Genomic DNA, 22371 nt, shown 5'->3' with positions numbered 1-22371 from the left:
TTTTCCAATTGTATTATACCTGCAGCTTATGTATATCGGGAAAAGCTCGAGCGGTCCGCTCCGCCGCCTTAGACGAAGCTCTGCGGTATACCTACACTCTTCTTCATTCTGTTAGCCAGCTTTTCAAGCTTAACGGAGCGGAAAAATATTTACCCCAAACGGTATCGTAAACTTTCCTCTACCTGTTTTGAATAACTGCACCAACAAAAGCTCCGCATTCAATTTTCGTACCGCCGGATATACATGTTTCACTTTCTTTGAGGCTGCCGTTGTTGCACAGACGTGCATACGTATAATGTATATTCATAGAAATATTCCTTACCCGACGTAATGTGGATTTAATATTCTCTTATGCAATTACAAATAATTCTACCAATCAGCGTAGCGTCGGAATAAACGAACCGCGATGTATCCTATCATTTATTTTTCCCCCCTCCAACGTTGAAGATTACCTTTTTTTCACCCCTCCGCCTTCGTTGCCGCCCCGTTTACTTGTCGCAATATATTCATGGTTCAGAGCCTGCATAAATACGTCGTCTGCACGTGTCCGTTATACGTACCCGTCACGACATCGACGTAACGTTATACCGATATATACGAGTTGTCATTTCTCTTCAAATTTATTCCCGTTCGCCTAACGAATTTCGAACTCTCTGACCGAGAGATTGGCTCTGGTTTTTGAATTTTTCCATACAATTGTAATACATCCGCGCGGATGATGCATTCGTTAGATTTCGGGGGAAAAAAGATTCGTACACGCGAAACGCGTGCGAAATAACGATAGCGATGATAATAATAATAATAATGACGACAGTAATGAGAACGAAAAACGAATTGATATAAATAAATTTGCACGAATATAAGACTGATGAAAAATTCCATTACTTACGTATCGATCGAAACCTCGAACAGTGCAAACCTTTGCTCGAGGGTGCAATATTTATCTATTTACTTTCTCGCGTCGCATTTTTCGTTTATTATGATTTCTTCTTATTTACGTAAATCGAAGGAAAATAAGAAGCAGACGAAGAACGGAAATCGAGGAAGATATTTGTCGTGATGTAAAAAAATTATAACAGTATAGAAGAAGAAAAAGAAAAACTAAAAAGAGCGAGAGAGAAGTTTAAAATTATTCCGTTCCCGCAGGAATATAGGCGTATTATAACTTGGAGGGTGAAATCTTTGGGTGATGATACGTTGTCCGCGAGACGAGAGGCCGAAACGAGGGGTGTACACTAAGAGAAATTTTTATTTCCGGTTACAGCTCAGTCCTTGACTATTTTCATATTTTACCACAATCGAACAATATAGTTATAGGTAGAAAGTGAAAATTAGTTTTCTAGCTGTTACCGGAAAGTCACTATTCTTTCTCGTTACGATCGATGTTGCTATATTTTCTTGTAACTGTCGTTTGTGCAACAATAAATTGACGTTGAAGCCTTATTCAACTAAAAAAGTAGAGTAAACCTCAGAACTGACTTTACGTTGCAGTTACCAAAAAAGGATCGACGATAGCGCAAAATCGTTTTTTTAACGATACCTGTTTTACTCAATTTTTCTAGTTACTGTAACAAATTATATTTTTCTCAGTGCACGAGGGTGTAGCAGGTATGAATGAATAGGTAGGTAGGTTGCCAAGGTAAGGAGCCTTCCAAGATGGAAGGAAAGAGCGGTGGGAGGATTGGGAAATGTCGCTGATAAGGAGGGGTCCGCATGTTCTATGTATGAGGATGGGGATTAGCGTCGAGGCGCGTGTTGCCTGGGTATTTGCGATTTAAGAGCTTTGTCCTACGCCCTGCGGAATACGAAATAGGGTCGCGGATATCGGGAAGGCGACTCGACGTGGGCGAGAGGAGATCGAGAGGTCGGGACGAGCCGACGTACGTACGACAATGCCTTGTCTTTCCACGCGTACGTCTTGCAACCCTTCGCTTCGGCGATTCGTACACCCCCGGCGAGTCCGCGAGCAACCCTCGAGATTCCTGAGCTTTCGAACGAGGGGCGAGGAGAAAAAGCGCGCGAGTCGAGATCTTTTATCTCGACGTTGCTCCGACGGCAAGTTATAATACACTCTGCATGACTGGTTATGGAAATGGAAGCTGTAGTGAGAGAAACTAGAGGTTTACTTATTGTTTGTTTGTTTTTTTGTTTTATACGAGTGTAATTTTTACATCTTGTGTAAGTCGATTGAAGTTCCGCATTATTTCCTGGCGAAACTTGAAGTAAGGAAATCAAACTTTGAAGAAACGACGAAGTTTCGAATGGTCGGAAAGCTGACGGCTCAAAGTTCCGAGATGAAAGATTCCGAAAATTTACTTTACGATGGGGCAAAGTTCCGAAAAACAAAGTTTCGATATAGTAAAATTTGGAAAATTAGAATGCTCTCACTCAGCGAAGCTTACTGAATTACGAGTGGTTGTGAGAAATCAGAAAAATCAGAACGAACGGAATTCCGAACGTAAGAATATCGAAAATCTGAGACAAAGAAAGATTAAACTGGTGAAATTTTATCAAACCAGGAATCCACAGAACTGAGAATCTTGGATCATTCGGAATTTCGATGTTTCCGATCTTAAAATTTTTTCATTTTTGCCCTTTCGGAACTCTGAGCGTCGAGTTTTGGGCCATCCAAAACTTTGATGTTTCGTCAAAGTTTTATTTCTTCAAATTTTGAATTTTTCACCTTCGTATCTTTTCACACTCGGGATTTCAACGCCGTCCCGACGAATTGGCCGATTTAGGGATTAAATTATTAAACAAGTATACGTGATGAATTTGGCATTGAGAGATTAGGCGAGTGTCTGCGTTTAAGTGAACTGGACGCGGCGAATCAACCGGATTAACGATACTTCGGCAATACATGTGTCACAATTACCGCGTGATTTCGTAACTGGGGAAATTTTTTTTCCTCTCTGTGTAATACACAATTTTTTCCACCCGGCATATTTTCAGCGGGTCTGCAGAGGAAGGACGGACTCTCTGACGGTTTCACATGTAACTGCGTAATCAGCTTTGTTATAACCGAGCCATGACTGTGGCTAATCTCCAGCCTGTAAGCTCGTTTAGCCATTCATCGCGCACTCTGGCGCCTCTGTGTCGTGTGTATTATACAATATCATACGTATCAACACGTGCGGGAAAATAATCACTCTATAAAATGCCGCTTGGCTACTCGACCTACCCAAACCGACGTTACAGCTCACTTCTTATTCGGAATTCCATCCAAAGCCGAAATCAGTTCTTTCCGGACGGCCGGCTTTTATGGCCTACACTGAGAGAAATTTTTATTTCCGGTTACCGCTCGGTCCTTAACTATTTTCATTTTTTACCACGAACGAAAAATATAGTTCTAGGTAGAAAATGAAAATTAGTTTTCTAGTATCCGTTACTATTCTTTCTCATTACGATCACTGTTGCTAGATTTTCTTGCTACTGTTGCGAAAATTTAATGCTCGTGCAAGAATAAATTGACGTTAAAGCCTCGTTTAACTAAAAAAGTAGAGTAAACCTCGGAAACTGATTTTGCGTTGCAATAACCAAAAAAGGATCGACGATAGCGCAAAATGGTTAGGCGTACCTCGTTTTTCCCAATTCAAACAATATTCATACAGTTTTTTTTTATCGATACCTGTTTTACTGAATTTTTCTAGTTACTGTATCATATGTAATTCTTCTCAGTGTAGTTAGAAAGCATGCCGGGAATTGAAACGAGTCATTTTTCAAGTAAATTTCACCTACCCCTAATCATAATCATCGTAGGCTACAATCCGTAAGTACAACGTAATTTTTTACGAGACCCGATATGCAGGAATTTTAAGAAATTGCAGCGAAACAATTCTCCAAATCTCGGAAAGTCATCGCAGCGGACAGATTCTTCTCGTAGTTGCATCGTCATTTAAAAATTCGACGAGTCATCGGAGTCGTTGATTTTTTTACGACTTTGTACCGAGTCTCCTCCACCACTGCCGAATATTTGTAAATCATTTCCGAATTCGCGTATATAAATTAGACGTTAAACTCTGCAGTAAAGTAAGTAAAAACTAATATTCCTATGTAAAACGAGAGTTGAGCGTTTTTGTTACCGATTTAATTTTCACACGTTTCGCGGCTATTATGAGAAACGCGTGCAGGCGTGCAGACGTGCTTAACCCGTTTTAAAACATCGCTCACGGCGTTCGTGTTTGTTATTATCTTTCCGAGTTCACGCAGCGTGCGTTTCGCATCGGCGAGAGTAAAGCTTGACCACAGTGGAACGTTTTACTGGCTGATTAGCCGTCACGCGCACCGTTCCGCTCTGATTGAACTCGATAATTCGGCGCATTTATTTACTCCGAAACACGGCTGACGAATAATATGTATTCGTCAAACGCACGCGTCGCAGCGTGGTTCGAGATTCTGTAAACATCGGAAAAATCGCTTTCCCTCTTTTTTTTTTTTTTGCACCTCTCTTCGATCAAACTCGAACACGTATTTGTACGCAATCGAAACGTGAGCCCTTCTTCTGTTGCAGGGATAAATTTATTACAATTGTATAAACGAGCGCTTGTTTGTTCACGCGGAGTGAATTGAAGAGGAGGATTGAAATGTGCTGTGAGTGGCATTATTTTCAAACGAATTCAAGCGAGAAATAACTATGCGGCAAAAGAAAAAAAAAAAAATTGATTTCATTCGTTTCTTTTTTTTACATCCTTTTTTAATTCTTCTTTTCAATTACAGGTTTATTTTCCCGTAAATAAAATTAACGTGATTTGTTTTTTTTTTAATATAAATGGGATCGCTGTCGAATGTTTGAAAAATTATTTCGTTTAACTTGTTTAGGTGTGTATCTACATTGAATGCAGATCATGACGCGAATCCTTATCCGTAATCGTATTTCCTTTTTGACGTATTCGTATCAAATCTTTCATCTATAATATAATTAACGATGTGTTATTGCATGATTGATGTTTTCCAAATTTGTTGAAAGATTTTATAAATACAATACGGCTAACACATTTTCACCAGAAATATAAGAAAAGCGGGGTGGGATTGAAGTTCCGAATTTGAAAGCTTTCGAAAACGCCAAATTCTGAATATTTTGGTGGCGAAACTTAACCTAACTTAACCTAACTCCGACAAGTCAAAGTTCCGAAAGTGCCAAGATGAGAAAATTTAGAAATCTGGAGCATCGAAATTCCGAACGATCAAATATTTCCAGCTCTGCGAATTTCCGGCTTGGCGAAATTTCATCACTTTGATATTTCTGCATTTTGGATTTTCGATATATTCACGTTCGAAATTACGATCCAAGTTTTTTCTGATTTTTCACACCCACTCGCTATCTGAGTATACATTAATTGTCCGAATATTGCTCTATCGAAACCTTATTTTCCTGAATTTCGCCGCGTCGGAACTTCAGTTCGTTCGAAACTCTGTTGTTTCGTAAAAATTTAATACTTTACTTCAAGTTTCCCCATAAAATAATTTAGACTGAAGCACTTTCGCAAAATTTCAAATTCCGACCTTCAGCTCCGTCCAAAAAATCGCGACTCATTATTACAGGCGCAAATTGACGAAGGAATGAAAACGAATTGAAGACAATGATCAATTAATACAATTACGATGAAGCTGGATTATGCAAAAAGGTTCAAGTTCCGCAGCGGCGGGCAATCGCTGCGGGTGAACAAACAATGCTTAATTAATTCATCCATCGCCGTGGGGGAGGAGGATCACCTTTAATTAAATCTCTTGTCAGCGATTGCGAAGTGCAGCGAACCGCGCACCGAACGCCGCTGCAGCTCTAGGTATGACAATTGTTGCTAAATTGCACTCGTATTATATACGGGAGGTTCTACAATTAATTATTTCCGTCTGCATGGGAAACGGTTCAACGTTTTACCGGAACCTGAACTACTTCGTGTATATTTGATAATTCGTTTCATCGCGCGTTGTTCCATCGCCATGTTTTATTTTCGTAAAAAATTTTTATCCCCGACCCGCGGTTTTATTTTCAGCTTCACGCGAGGCGGAACTAATCGAGACTCGTTATCTCGCGTTTTGTAAAATTAGATCTCCGTTCCGTATATTACATAAAAACTACAGGCGAAAATTCTTTCCTCGTTTTCCAAAGTATGTATGGTAATAATAATTCGCTACTGCTACGAATCAGCCGATAATATTCAAATAATTCCCACAAATTTGCTTGGTGTTTGTCCATGCCTTGAGTATTATTTGAACAAACTTCATATCCGCTCACATTTTGACTAACGGCGAGGCTTTGATATCCCGAGGGGAATTATCAGCCCTGAAATCGCCCGGTGCTTTGATTAAAAAAATAAAAACGAAGAATATTGAGCCGCTCTGCATCGGGTAGCTTGAAAATATGAAAAAAACAAGCTGTAGAATTATTAATTACCCATCAGAGTGAGTGACGTGTTGTAAAATCGCCGAGTTACATAACTTTTCCTTTTTTCGTTATTTTTACAAGGTTCGAGCTCGACAAGACCGTAAAATGTTGAAGGAATGAATTACGAACGAGGGTAATAAGCGTTTTGATTAGTTCGTAATGTAAATATAGCGAAACGAAATGAGAGGGGAGGATGGCAACTCGGAAGATCTTTTGATAAATTGGCATGGTAAAGCAAAGTCGAAGATGGCGACGGGACTCGGTAACGCTGAAAGGTTTTCGCGCGAGCCAACGACTGCATCCTATTGCGATGAAAAGCTCCGACAATTCGCCATAAGTTCCAATTTCCTTTAAACGATTTCCCATTACGTCGTCCGGTTCCCTCGATTCGTTCTTTCTTTCTTTCTTTCTTTCTTTCTTTCTTCCTTTCCAACCTCGGCAAAGGGAAACGCTACATTTACCTTGATACCTATATATACCAATAACGTATGTACGGAATGGTCATTTACTTGCGTATCCGACTCCATTTTTCATTCTTTTGTTTGTGATGAAAAAGAAAAAAATTTAATTATAATGATAATAAAATTGAATTTTAGCAAAAGGTGATTTGTTTAAATTTCGGTTCTGTTGTAACTTTCGTCTAATTGTTGAAAAACCTTACGTTTAATCGTCTAATTGTAAGACAATTTTGGGGCAAGGGAAATTGCTCTTCGTATATACTTTTCTTATATTTTTCAATCTTTTATCCTTAATTATTTTTGTATGCGTGATCGGCCTCTTAACGACGACATCAATTATTTAATTGACAGGCTCGTTACAAAGTTTCCGGCAGCGTGTTCCTCGAAGTTACGTCATCAAAATTGCGCATAATTTTTGAAAACAAGCTCAATCATTGATCACCTATACAAGCGCGTTGAAATATACCTTCGTATATTGTACACTAACAATATACGTACGTACAAAATAAGTTTTAAAACAACCGACAAAGCTCTTCTTAAACTTGAACTGAAGTTTGCCTTGCACCTAATAGAAATTTACCGTAGAACACGCGCAAACATTATACTTGCAGGTCGAGGATACGTGAATATGTATACATAACTATAGCAATAATATGTATATGATACTGTAAAATGCACACACGTGTACAGAATCATGGATACCCTTCGTACTGGAAATTTACATCGAACTTCGCAGCGGGAGATTTCGCGTTTGCATTTTTTTTCCTATTTCTGATATGAAGAAATTTGCTGCACTTTTCATCACTAGAGAGGGAACTTTATCGGAAATGAATTATTACTTCAATTTTCACGACTTTTTTTTCACTCAATTTGTCTCCAACAACAAAAATCGCCATAACTACTCTCGAGTATTGAAAACCTGTTAGTTTGCTATCAGAACTAGCACAAAACCGCAAAGAAATATGTTTTCAAATTTCTCTAAACGTACAAAAATCGATATGAAATGGGTGGTTAGAATACTTTAAGTTATTAAATTCGCGACATTTGCCGGAAATTTTTTCGAAATATCTTGGCTAATATATACATTTTTTTTAAACCTACACGCGGGCGCCTCCTTCGATGATCATAATTAAGAATGGCCTCGACTACGGACGACGACGCAGAGAAACGACGGAAGGCGTAAGAAGCGTCGTTAGCTTCGCAAGCAATGCCGCGGGAGATAATTAAAAAAAAAGAAAAAAAGAAAAAAAAAAAAGGAAGAGGCGCGAGGAGAGGAGAAAAAACCGAAGAAGGTACAAAACGAAAAACAGGGTAGAAAGTTGGACACGGATGAGAGAGAGAGAGCGGAGGGCGAGAGGAATGATTTAGCACTCCGTAGAGGGCAGAGCCGGGAATTCCACCTAGCGGATTCCCTTTGATACAGTCTGCAGCCCCGGGCTATTTTCCTCATCCGTCGCCCAGCGCGCGAGGCCAAAGCTTTTGATATCTTGAATCATACCGCCGACACGACTAATTGAGAAAAGCTGCCCCCGACACGCCCTTTCCTGCCGCCTACACCTTTATAACCCCGCACACAAGACCGATGTGTACCTTTCGCTCGGATGAAATGCTTCGATTCGCGCGATTGCCGGCTTACGCGTTGAAAGTTTTGCGCGTTTTTTAGACAATTTTATAATAGGTACAATATTTTTTGATAAATTCACGTCGTACTTTATCTTATACACATGTATGTTGTACGATAAGGAAATAGCACTTATTTTTTTTCTCACACGTTTTTATTCTTGTTATCTTTTCGACTATCACCGGTCAGCACGAATTTTCAGTTCGAATTCTACACTGAGAAAAATTTCATTTCTTATGGTGACTAGAAATAATTGAGTAATTCAGGTGTCGTTGAAAAAAAACTGTTTGAATATTGTTGGGGTTACGAAAAACGAGATACACGTAACCATTTTGCGCTATTATCGATCCCTTTTTATAGTAACGGATACCAGACTTTCCGGTAACAGGTACAAAACTAATTCTCATTTTGTACCTGGAACTATATTTTTCGATTGTGGTAAAAAATGAAAATAGTTCAGGACTCAGCGGTAACCGGAAATAAAAATTTCTCTCAGTGTATGATAAATTGGATTATACTAATTTATATAATATGATACATGTAGGTCAGCGGAAAGAAAATTTTCGAGTTTCTATCCGAATAGATAAATTTTGATTCTATACATTGAAGAATAACCAAAAGCTTTATTTATTACTTATAAAGTTTTTCTTCGTCTTTTCTACGTTGATAAATAAATCTTCAAATTTTTGGTTGATAGCTAATATGGGTGCCTATTCGGAAGAAAAAGGAAAACGTTTTGCGTCAAGATGTGATGGATTTTATCGTTATTAACGTTATCAGAGGCGGTATAGCGAAAGCACGATGGGAGATTACGTTAGGGGTTTGATTCGAAAAAAGTCCGTACGAAAATAGAAGTACGAAAAATATCAACTTTTAAACTTTGTTCATCAATTCTTTTACATCTGTATTTTATTGATAATTACAATCTTTGTATTATAAAAGTGATTTATATGCAGAACTGAATGTTTGTTTAATTGTTATTTACCATAAATGTTTGAGAAAATGGGTAATTTTTCTTAAAATCCGAAATATCATTCTGGTTTCTACAGAAACAAACTTTATATAATAATCAAAACTATTTTCTTAATCATTAGTTACGTAAAGGAAATCAGAATTATATATCTATAGATATAATCACATGAGAAACAGTTATCCTTCGTATCGTCCAGATTCGACTGTCGTTAATGTACGCAAAAAACATCTAGATGACAATATGTCGCATAAGCGGGATCGATTTTCCCGGAAGTACAATCGGTGGGTAAATTAAGAGTGTTTCGGGCACTTCGCATATGAAACGGCGTGCAACACGTGATTTGAAATTTCGTGTTTCCTCTCGTCCTGTCAAAGGCTTCCTGCCTTCTGGACCAGGGATGAAAGGGTCGGTAGTCACGTGCAGTTACTGCGACACGCGGCTTATGTCTGCCGGGAAACCCGAAGCTGGTTTCCCTCGTGATCGACTCTACACCTACACACATGTGTCCGTGTGTCAGGTTACAGACATTCACCCCGCGCCCTCTCTGCACTCCGCGCACGTATTTTCTAAGCAATCACTGCTTCGATCTGAGCCTTTAAATTTATTTTTCCTCGGTTATTTTCTCCCTCATTACTGGTTTGCGACGGCAGGTGCACGTAAGGATTCGGAAAATAAGAAATCAAGCGAATCGAGAAAACGTCGTAACGCGGTCAGCCTCTCCAATTTTTCTCATTCATTCGCGGTGCCTTCCGCGCTCAATTTCCGCAGGAATATCAATCTCGTTATATCGCGGAATAAAATCCGGCTCATTATACAAAAGGCGGTAGGATTCGCGTATAAAATAGCAAGCTCGAAGCCTCTGACCGAGAGGAACGGGTTTGATTTTAGAGAAACAGAGAGAGAGAGAGAGAGAGAGAGAGAAATATATGATTATTTATTATGCCTTGGCAAGCCTTTGGCAAGATATGAATAAGATAAGATTACAATATATGGAATAAGTTTGAGTTTAAATTCTTTCCAGATACTTACATACTAATAAATATGTTCTAATTATTGTAATAAGTATAATTCATCTTGATTACGTTTTTGTAAATATAGTTCTTCGTGAATACATTCTAATAAAAATAAAAATAACGCATAAAAGAGACAGAGAGAGAGAGAGAGAGAGAGAAAAGCGTTTATTAAAAAAATGTCCTGGAGCAATGTGCCCCCTAAGGACAACACAAAATGCGCTGAACATGTACAGCTCTCTATGAAAAATACAAAAAATAAAATAAAATAAAATAGAATAAAATAAAATAAAATAAAATAAAAATAGAATAAAATGAAATATAAATAAAATAAAGTGTTATATAAACATACAACAATATATAGAAAATATTTAAATCAAGTTTGCGCTTATTGAAATAGAATTAAACAGTATTACTGGCCAAATATTCCCTAAGTTTTAGCCTAAATACATTTACGGAAGATGATTCACGAATTGAGGTGGGCAATGTGTTCCAGAGGACACAAGCCGATACAAGAAACGATCTTTGATATACAGTTGTTCGGTGTAAAGGAACAAACAGATCCTTTGGGTCACCTCTAGTAAATCGGTGACGTACTGCTGACAAGAAAACTAACTCATCAGAGATATAACTAGGTGACCCGAGAATCATAGTGTTGAACAGAAAAGTTCCCAGCAGGTACTTGCGCCTATCAGCCAAATCAAGCCATCCAAGCATACGGTAGTATGGGCTAATATGCTCAGATTTGTGCACGTCAAATACGAATCGCACGCAAGAATTGAGGGCGCGCTTTAGCTTAAGCTCCAGACCAGCTGTTAAATCGCAATAAACTAATGCACAGTAGTCGAAAAGAGGTAAAATTAACGAGTTTACCAACGAGGACCGCAGGCGAGTTGGCAGAAGTTCTTTATTGGTTTTTAATTGCCAAAGAGTATTATGCACTCTCCGCGAGATAGACAGCACGTGTTCCGACCAAGTCAGAGTATTGTTAATGATAACACCCAGATTCTTGGCCTGGACGACGTACGGGATAACCTCATCTTTAACCCGAATAGGAGGAACATACGATGACTCAATTGAGCTGCGGTACCGAGCACTGCTAATTATGAGTGCTTTCGTTTTAGAAGTATTAAGTGATAGCATATTCTTCAGCACCCAGTCATGAATCATCGCGACGTCCTCGTTAACTCTCTCCACAGCCTGAGGAAGCTCATCAGGATAACAATGTAAATATATCTGCAGGTCATCTGCATACATCATATGCTTACAGTGTTTCAACGCGAGGGGCATATCCTTAATAAAAATAGAGAAGAGGAGAGGCCCTAGAACAGTACCCTGAGGTACACCGCATGATACATTTTGCCATGAAGAGAGATTGCCGTCATGTCCTACAGTAGCCTGTTTTCTGTCGCATAGATAAGAGAGAAACCAATTCAAGGCCGAGCTAGATAATCCAAGGTCCGCAAGCTTAGTGACAAGGAGTGGATGGTTTACCATATCGAAAGCTTTTCTTAAATCGAAGAGGACAAGCACTGTGCATTTCCTATCATCGATGGCACGCCTTATATCGTCAGTGACCCTAATAAGTGCAGACTGCGCACTATACCCCTTCCTGAATCCCGATTGGTACGGATCACGATGACCATAAAGGTCAAGGTAATCAGAGACTTGATCGAAGACTATTCGCTCGAGCGATTTGGAAAGTGAGCAGCCAATGGATATAGGCCGAAAGTCCTGCTTACTACCAGGGTGTTTAATCTTTGGAACAGGCCGAACAAGCGAGCTTTTCCAGAGTGTGGGATAGACACTGTTCGTCAACGAGAAGTTAAATATATCAAGTATAGGAAGGAGTATAGCAGGCATGCATAGTTTCAGAAAGGCAAGTGGAATAGCATCAATGCCCTTAGCATTAGATTTTGACTTGAACAAATTACGCATAAGACATTCCGTAGTTACTGAATTAAAATAAAAGTTATCGTCTCTGAAGGGTACAAGGCGCGACGTCATTGTAGCTAGTTTATCCACAGTGCTGGCATGCCTGTCACGTTCAAAAGGTTCAGCGAAAAAGTTGTTCAGGTCTTCTAGAGATATATTCCCAGGCACATTGTCTTCATTCGATTTGGCTATTCCAATACTCCGAAGTTCACGCCATATTGACTTCTGATCTTTGAGTCCTCTAAACTTCGACATGTAGTGTTTACTTTTTGCAGCTAAAATCATGGCTTTGACACGACCACGCAGGACTCGGTATTTATCTCTGACGACAAGTGATCTAGTTCTCCGGAATGCTTTGTAGAGAGCGTCCCGCTCTCTCATGAGCGTCTTAATATTGTTATCCAGCCAAGGAGCTGGAGGACGCCTTAGCTGGGCTTTACGAACTGGAGCATGTTTATTTATTGTCTCTAGTACGAAAGTATTTAGTAGGTCAACTTTGGCGTCAATCGAGGTAGCAGTAAATACCTGCGACCAGTCGCAGGCTTCAATGTCAAGTTTAAAGGCTTGGGAGTTAAGGAGCTTGAAGTCTCTATATATGATTTCGCGTGGTTCAATCTTATCAGAAATAAACAGAAAACTGACACTAATCAGGTCATGACTTGATAAAAAGGCAACAGGTAATTGTGAATAACCCGAGACTTTGGAGAGGTCATTAACCGCGCAGACGTCAAGCCATGTACTGCTTGTAGCAGTGTGATGCGTCGGGCAGTAAGGAACAATATCCATACTCACACTTGAAAAAAATGACTTAAGATTAATAGCATCAAAGCTATTCGAACACAAGTCTGCATTAAAGTCACCCATGACAATATTACTTTTATAGGCTTGACTGTACTGCAGGAAAGCTTCCTCAAAGTCTGACATGTAACCAATCTTAGGCGGACGATACACTACGCTGAAGGCCAACTTAGACCTACATGTGCTGGAAATTTCAGCAATTAAAAACTCCGGCCTTGCAGAATAGGCAGAAGAGGAGCATACAAGAACTTTCGCCTTCAATGATCTATGTACATATAACGCTACGCCTCCTCCGCCAATACCAGTGCGATCGCAACGAAGAATATTGTAATCCGGCAAGTGAACAACCTGATCAGCTATATGAGGTTTCAGCCAGGATTCCGATACGGCAATGATGTGATATTGTTTTGAGGAGAAATAACCCCGAAACTCATCAATATGAGATACCAGCGATTGGGCATTCACGTGACAGACATCAATATACTTACACATAGCCATTGAGAATATAATACTTAGCAAGAAAAACAAAACAAATCGATGAGACATGGCCCAACCTAGCACAGCTAGACAAACTGGCATAAGTATACACAGTGATCATACATATATAGAGGTTAAAGACGGAAGCCAAAAGGCCTAAAAGGATTAACGCGCAACGTAAGTAATGTAAATATAAGACAAAAAGCAAGTTTAACAGGTGAAGCCAATTTCCTAATACAATCGGGTAATCGAATAAGTTGGCAGAAACAGGAGTAAGTAGGACTATTTGCTATGAAGATATAGTAGGTATATCTGTAATCTTGACGACGTGTATAAGTGGTGCCCCATCCCTTTCTCTCACGTAGACGTTGCCATTCTTTGTCCAGGCATACATGACAGTTTTCGCCCGCCTTGCTGCCCTTGCCGCAGCAAAGAGTTTACGCGATAACGGAGTTAAGCTTTCGCTGACAAATATATCATGAACCTCGTTGTCCTTCCATTGCAGGTCCCGCGTTGTCAGTTTACCCCTTCGCTTCCGGATGCTGGTTACTAGATTCACCGCTGTATCACGGCGCGTGAGAACGGCTGTGATTGGAGATGGACGAGTAGGATCTTTGGATGGTAGCCGATAAATTGAGCTGACATCTGCAGCATCTAGAGTTGATCCAAGTACATTGCCAATTGAATGGAGGATACTGTAGAGGTTCTCATTAGATTTTACCGGAATTCCTCTAATTTCAACCGAGTTGAGAGCCAGTTTTTGGTGGAGCCTATTGTTCTCGACTTCCAGCGCATCCATCTGCAATTTGAGTTGCGACAGAGAACCCCGAGTAGATTCACCTTGCGCATCATATTCCGCCAACCTGGCTTCCAATCCAGCGATTTTATTAGAATTAGCCTGAGCAGTTTCATGGCAGGCTTCTAATGATTTTATTATCTCCGCCGTTTGTCGATTTTGACTGTCCTTGTACTCGTGCAGTGCCGCCGTATTCGCCTGAATAGCCTTCATGATATCCGCTAGCGAAGGTTGCAAATTCGAGTTGGCCCCACTGTCCGGTCCTCCGCTGTTAGTGCCAGCCATCGTAGATTTACGCATAGAGAGTGAGCCAGGCATTCGGCTTCTATTCTGGCAAGAAGTGCAGGAGCCAGACGGTGAAGTAAACTTTTTACAAATAGGACACCGATTTTGATCAAGACTCATAACGGTCAAGCAGCAATGAGTGGTGTGAAGTGTATTATTCACCAGCACACAGAGAGATAACTAGTCTGTATTACACCCACAGTAAGAGAGGGAAGGTCAACACAACACAACAGTCCAAGCACAGTATATTAGGCACCAATGATATTGAGTCAGCTGATAGCAAATCAGCTGTCACTGTGGTCAGCTGACCGAAGTCAAACTGTCAGCCGTTACACGTTAACCGCAACGAGCGTTCCTGCTAAATTGTCTAACTTGCAAGAGAAAGTGTTGAAGAGAGTACCACTTCCTCGCCACTTGCAGTTGATAAAAGATTTAGCCACATGTATTAGACTCAGGCACTCAACATCCATAAAGGATTGAACGCCCACAATGATCGAATTAAGGAGCTGAACTATGAAACTGTCAGTGAGTCCAGAAGATGCACGCCGTTCCACTGGTCGAAGAGATAATTGTTTAATATTTCCGAAGAATACCACTTCCCAGAAAAAATGGAGAAGCACCTCAATAATAACCAGTGATTAACTGAAGATCTATACTATTATAGCTTGTACTTTACGCAGCAAAATGCACACTTATTCACTTTCCTGACAGAGCAACTTCAAACACGTCAATCCGTCACCGCGTCACCGAGAGAGAGAGGGAGAGAGAGATAGACAGAACGAACCTGGAGCAACGTTTCAACGCATAATTTACGGAGTTACGTTTGAAAGAGCCACGAAAGAGGTTGAAATCGGTTCTGAAGTATGCCGACTTTATTAAGCCTCACAAAATGCCCCTTGAACTCTCTCGAAGCCTTACCGTAACGCCCTGGCGGTTAATGATTTCGACGACGGAATGAAAATTTAATTTCCACGTTTACGATCACGAGGCTTGAATATCTGGAATACACGTAAGCTGGGGTTAAACAGGGCCTACCGATATTTGCTCAGAATATTGTGTAACGCGATTTTCGGATAACAGAGAGCGGCTTTAAAGTATCTAAATTATATCATCATTGTATTGTACGTGAAACGACGGTATATTAAAAAAACACCGCGAGAATGAGAGAAAATATTGTTCGCGTGTTTGTGAAAAATAATTTTTACCATTGAATATTTTTTCCACGTTTCGCAGAGAAATAATTTATCGAATCGGCAATAGGTAATTCTGATTTATTTATCGATGGTTATTTCCCACATGTATCCTGCGTAACCAGTCTTATAATATTGTTACCATACTGAAACTATAAGAGACCGGAAGCGCTTAATAAATGCTGATCGATGCCAGTTTGATTTTCCGATGTTTTTCCCTGTCCTAGATTAATCGACCTTCCAAAAAGTAATCAACTCTCCGTCGGGAAAAGAATTTTCATAAAAAGACGAGTTAACGTTCAAAAACTTGGGGCGTAAATTAGAATAGCTCGGTATCCGACTCTAATGAAAAAAAAAAAAAAAAATACCAATATCATCAATACTTAGACCTCACTGAACACTTTTCCACGGAAAAAACCAAAAAATCTCTAAAACTTTCGGTTTGACCCGCGTTCAAAGGACCCGTATGCCGGCAACGTATTAGCGAAATTGGAAAAGGTCGCGTCCCCCGTAAAACCGTATGGTAATAAGAATATGTCCATCGAGAACGAGCTTTCCGTTTGACCGGAAGGTGAATAAGTAAAGGCTGAAAATGCATAGTAGGTGAAGCGGGTGTAGAAGGACGCGATTGCTGTCACGCCGAAGGAGACTCCTGGATAAGTTAAGGCGCGGGCGGCGGTTCTTGCATGAGATGAGATGAGCGTAGAGAGGGAGAGACAGAGAGAGAGAGAGAGAGAGGGAGGAGCGGAGAGGAGAAGGTGCGGGCATTCAACAGGTATTACCGTTCCACGACGGACGGCGGGGCCCCTCGCACCTTCGTTTTCACCCCCGGCGCCGTTTCATCCCCTCCAAAGATCACCACCCCGAGAACTAACTCCCGAACTCCTCGAGCATATCTCCCCCCTCCGCCCCTTCTTCGCCCGACGCTGACCGCGCGAGTCTCGCGCCGTCGGTGCATCGGCGAGAGAAAGAGAGAGAGAGAGAAAGAGAGAGAGAGAGAGAGAGAGAGAGAGTGAGAGCGAGAGGGCGCGCGGGAGGGAGGGAGGGAGGGAGGGAGAGAGAGGTTCGCGGCCCGCGCTTGACAGCCAGCTGAGTTGCGCCCAGTGGCTTCAGTCCTCCGACGGCAGTCGCGCGACACACGTGAATTTAGCCGCGTCTCCTTTGCACCGCCGCCTGTCGTTTGTTCGTCACGTGCGGGCGCGAACTTTTCAAACTTTCTCTGTGTGTCGTCGTTTGTTTATCACCGACTGTTTTCGATCGTTCGATTGACTCGGGTTAGTTTGCTTTCGTTTTTCGTTCCACTGGTATATGTATGTATAATAATGTATGTGCGATAAATGCAGTGCGTCAAATATCGATTTGTTGTTATCCGTTTGTGACTTTGTTGGTTGGTTGTTTTCGTTTTTTTTTTTGCCGTTTTGCTCTCAACTTGTGTCTTCTCATTTTTCTTTTTTTTTTTTTTTTTACGAGAGCGAATCAGTGACACCTAACCTGACTCGACGTAACCTAACCTAACCTAACCTAAACTAAACTAAACTACTTTCTCTCATTGTCAACGCGGTTAGTTCGTTTTCATTATCGAGTGTGTCAAACCCATCGTACGATGAAAAAAACAAAAGGAACAGAAATAGAAAATATTGAATGAAGATCGGTGTTTACTTGTACACTTTTCTAAATATTACTACCGATTGGAAAATAATGGTTATTTCTGATTCCTGTTCCTATTTTTCTTCATTGCGAAATGGGATTGTAGAGGGTTCGCTGGTCAATTTCGACGTTGTCGTATATATCACAATGTATCGAAGTTTACGCATCTGAAACGCGAAAAAGGGTCTAACAGTCCCAATCTATACGTAATTCTGAACAAAAACACTCCAACACATTTTCAATAGATAAAGAAATAGAGAAATGGCACGGATTCAACGAAATGGCAATAGTAAATTCATAGAATTCGTGCCATTTCTTTATTTCTGCGTCAAGTGGAAATGTGTTGGATTGTTTATGTTGAAAATAGCGTATAAAATGGGGCTGTTAAAGCCTTTTACGCTTTTGTGATACGTAGACTTTGATATTTAGCGATATATACATCAACGTCGACATTGACCAGTGAACCCTCTTAAGATTTCCGTGGGCGTCACACCGGCTTTTGTTTTTACCCGAAAAGAGCCGCGAGCGTAGGTGAATATTATGAAATCGTGTCGGTGGTTTGACGGCGAGGTGGTTTTTTTTTTTCTCCGTTCAGTTTATTCTGCCCTTTTGACGTCGTAACATCGAACTCGAGGCGAATGGATTGGTATAAATCATCGTCGTCGATCTGTCGGTTTCACCACCGTCGTCTTGCGGTCGACAGTGCAAACGACAAAAAGTGACGCATCGTCGTTCAGTACGTATAGTACAAGAAATCGAATCGGGGAAAGAAAGACACGTACAAATACGGGCGTACTCGCGATGTACGAGGAAGAAGAGATAATCTGAAGGAAGAAAAAGTAACAGCGCGAAAACTCGATTGAACGCGCGCGTTCATTTGTCTTCTCCGTCGATAATAACGACTCCGATATTACCGCGCATCTAAGACGTACGTTAGACTCGTACGAGCTTTTTGTTTTCACAGTCGACCTAGGATTTCGTTCAATCGCTAATCGGCAAATGTTGTATACATCGAAATAGCATTTCTTCGTCCGTTTCTATTCGTCGTACTTTCCTGATCCCCAATTTCGTGCAAACAGAAAGTGCAAGGACACTGCGCAGTGGGATTGATGGATTGAAATTGCATGCAAAGAGAAGTTGGGACGATCTCTGATTGGGAACTGGGTACCGGATTTGCGAATTGGATTCACGACCTGCGGCAAACCCAGCAACAGCTATGACGGAGGGACGACTCGACGTTAGCGTAAGTCAATAATAATATTATAGTCGCAATTTAACTTATCGCCCGCGAATTGTCCCTTGTTTCAAATTTAATTTAACTTTGCCAAGCGTATTGCGTTATATACGTACGTGCGGTGCATTGTGCACTTATATACTATGTACGATGTACGAAATACATTTGCCTGCGGAAATGATTGCGTGAAAAATTTTGTCACATGATGTTTACCAGGGAGAGAAAGCCTTCGGGTCATAATTTTGTTGTTGTCAATTTGACGGAAGTTTGAGCAGATATACACCGCGACATATAAAAAATGAAACTCGTTTTATCTTTACGAGGGTGAAGTTAGCGACGTTAGTGCAACGTTGCATATGTTTGGGAAAAAATCGTTACTTCGCAACTTTACCACCGCCTGAAACCTGGTAAGCCGTGATAAACGAAACGTGCTTGTAGTTTGAATAAAAAAAAAAAAACATCATTCTCAAATTGGGCGGTCACGATTTATTCCCTGATATTTCGTCACCTTAACGTTGCCAACTTCAGCGTCGTCTGATTTTCGTAGTTTTTGTCTTTTTTATTCTATTTTGTTCATAACGAATCGTCGGTTATGGTAAAAGGTTAAACTAGGTAAAAAGTGCGTTCTGACAAGTAAAAATATCTTTCGGTATGCTTAACGTACCGCGTATAATCTCTACATATACACTATAACAGTAATTTAAGTGTTACTAGTGCGGAAAGTGGGCGATTTTCAACTAGTGCGAAGTTTGCGGCAATCGTACGAGTCGCGATTAACTTTTGGCTCGAATCACGCAGTATAGTTTTTGTAACAAGCGAATGTAAAGTGGTGGAGCTTTGTGGGATGCGAGTGGTCAATTTATTTTCCCTAGGGACGAAAGTAATATCCCAGTGAAGCGATCGCGAACTTATCTTTACAACACTGGGATGAAATTGGTTGCTTTTGTCCCGTTAAACTGCTACGTGAAGCCCCACTTTTCATGCACGATATTTTTTCCAACAGTTGTGAAGAAAAGTTTGATTTCAGAAGAAAACGAATGTAACGTAATAATTCAATAGCGGTAGATCAGGGACAATCCAGAGGCACAGAAACCCGGCTTCACGAAACCAAACCCAACCGCGTAAACTTCAGGTTGAACCCATTGTCGGCCCAATGACGTCACTAGCGGTGCGTAAAGTTCGTGCATAAAATTACTACGTCGAAAAATACGAATGCGCAAAGGAAGTCCGAGTGTGTAAGATTGCGAAATTTACGCACGCTTCACAGGATTCGGAAATCCAACTTTCCAAGCATGTGTCAGAAAAACGTGTTAATTTTAATTTCAAGCATAATATCGCCAATTGCGATGTTCTTCAACGAAAAAGACACGGATGTGACCTGATTATTTTACATTTCTCTCTGTTATTCACAGATACATAAAAAAGTGAAATTTTTATTCGCGCAGCAAGGACCCCGATTGATAATATACTTATTATTAGCGCAATATCTGGTTCACCGTTTAGAGAATATATATATATATATATATGTAATTACTATTGGTATTAGTTATATTATTTAACGAACTCTGGAAAGCTCGAAATTAATTCGGGATCCGATATACGGTAAAAATTTCTTCCAACGTTCTCACCGTACACATGCAAGTTGTTTTCTTGTGCGGCTGATAGACTTTTCGACGGTACGTAATAATCAAAACAAAAAACAAAACAACTAGATGTAGCCCACTAACCCTGATCCGCGGATAAGTTGTTGAAGGTTATGGGCGTGGAAACGGTTCGGCAAACCCGATGTCTGCCATTCGCTAGATCGGGCGATTCTTTGCATTCTATACTTTCGGAGAAGACATGGTTTTTTCTTTTTTACGATTATTACAAGCTATGGATAGCTTTTTTTTTTTTTATTTGTTAATGTCACCTTAACCTTTTTATTTACTCATATTCGCCGCAACGCGGGACTTAAAAGAAACATATTTGATGATAGTAACAATCAAACGATGTGAAAAAAGAGATCGCATAGTCCGGCAGTACGATTCATGTCTATTCCTGCTGATTTAATTATCATTATTGTTATCATTGTTATTGCTATTAATCATCATCATTTGCTTTTTTTTTTTTTTTTTTTATCTTTGGACAGATAACGATAATAATACGAGTTTGAATATTTCGTGTCTAATTTACGTGTTTTTTTTTGCTTCATTCTTGTACAATTCTAAACGCCTTGAATTAATGTTTCATCGATGAAAAATGTAATATACAGGTGTAAAGTAATGATGTTGTATAGAATTCATCAGATCCTTGGGCTATAATTATTTTCTCTTATTTTTTCGCCATTCTCTTCTTTGCTCTCGTGTAACAATACCTATACAATATATGTATAAGACTCGGAATTGCCGCTACGTTTTTATTACGCTACGGCACGTCCGCATTCTTGATTGTAACACACACACATACACACACACACACACACACACGTGCCATTTGATTACGTAACGATATAAATTTACATCAGTCGAACGGAGGCACATGCACATGTATTTATCTCAGAAACAACATTTCGTTAGTGAAATTTTGTAATCGCGCACGCTACGCTGCCAATTATCATCACCGTATAACGTGCATATTCATGTTTCACTAAATGCACATACCTATAAATGCGCACTCGTGCCATGCAAACACTTGCACGACTGCACGAGTATGCATATGTAGCTTTATATTAGGTACGAGATTCAACGCACACTTGGGAGAGTGACTTTTAAACGTCGAATTTGTCCCATTTTCTCGTATACTTTATCTCAGTTGCATACGTACACAATTTACACACGCATACAAGTACATACGTTGTACCAATCGCTGTTAAACAGGCAATGAACGAACGGTAACGTTGCAAACATTTGTTTGTCGTGATAATAATTCCAACACCATAATAATAATAATATTAATAGCAATAACAATACCTGTAAACGTGTAGGATTCGTGTAGCTGCACAGGCTAAAATATTCCGGAAATGTACGGCACGGGGCGCGATTTCCTTCCCGGTGATTTTATGCCTCGTATAGTTTGACTGGATGTTTTTTTCCTGCCAAATTGGCTCCCTAACTTATCCTCGCTGCCCCACGTCGCCTCTTGTTCATCGTATTTATATGGGTAAGAGGATGCCCGATTTTTCCTCGTCTCCTTTTTCCCTTCCCGAAATCCGTTCAGCTAGTCGCATACCGCCTGTGTTTAGCAAGCTCTGTTATGTATTGCGTACTGCTTTAGGTACGCACGTATCGTGTCTGTTACACCTATTATACACGTTGTACAGAACGGAATAGTTACAGTTTGCAACTTCGTAGCGTGCAGTGATTGGGATCGAGATCTCGACGCGGAAGAATCCTGCCAAATTTTCATGCAACGTACGCGTATTCCGCTTGTTGAAACATAGAGGCGAGTCGATGATGAGGCTGAAGTAACGTTAAATTGATTATTCCACAATTTTAGAACGACGTTTATACGGAGTTGGCTTTTCAAAATAAGTGTACGTTGCGTTTGTCATGGTTTAATAAATTTCGGACATCCCTGAAAG

General features: G+C 40.3%; 1 protein-coding gene across 8 annotated transcripts in view; it reads left to right on the top strand.

The window, feature by feature from the left end:
* The window catches only part of LOC124297181 (venom dipeptidyl peptidase 4), a 216837-nt gene that overhangs the window by 26444 nt on the left and 168022 nt on the right, over positions 1-22371 (top strand). The window contains exons 1-2 of one of the 8 annotated variants that reach the window (XM_046747918.1): positions 17056-17202; positions 18655-18818. The exons of 3 other annotated variants lie outside the window; for them this stretch is intronic. In XM_046747918.1, coding sequence (XP_046603874.1) covers positions 18792-18818 — 27 coding nt within the window. In that variant the 5' untranslated portion in view covers positions 17056-17202; positions 18655-18791. Of the gene's footprint in view, positions 1-17055; positions 17316-18539; positions 18819-22371 lie in introns of those variants that run through there. 4 more of the 8 variants (XM_046747919.1, XM_046747916.1, XM_046747915.1 and 1 more) reach the window with 4 other exon arrangements.

Source organism: Neodiprion virginianus, chromosome 2, assembly GCF_021901495.1.
Source record: "Neodiprion virginianus isolate iyNeoVirg1 chromosome 2, iyNeoVirg1.1, whole genome shotgun sequence".
Lineage (NCBI taxonomy): Eukaryota > Metazoa > Arthropoda > Insecta > Hymenoptera > Diprionidae > Neodiprion > Neodiprion virginianus.
This window is presented reverse-complemented; position numbering and strand designations above follow the sequence as displayed.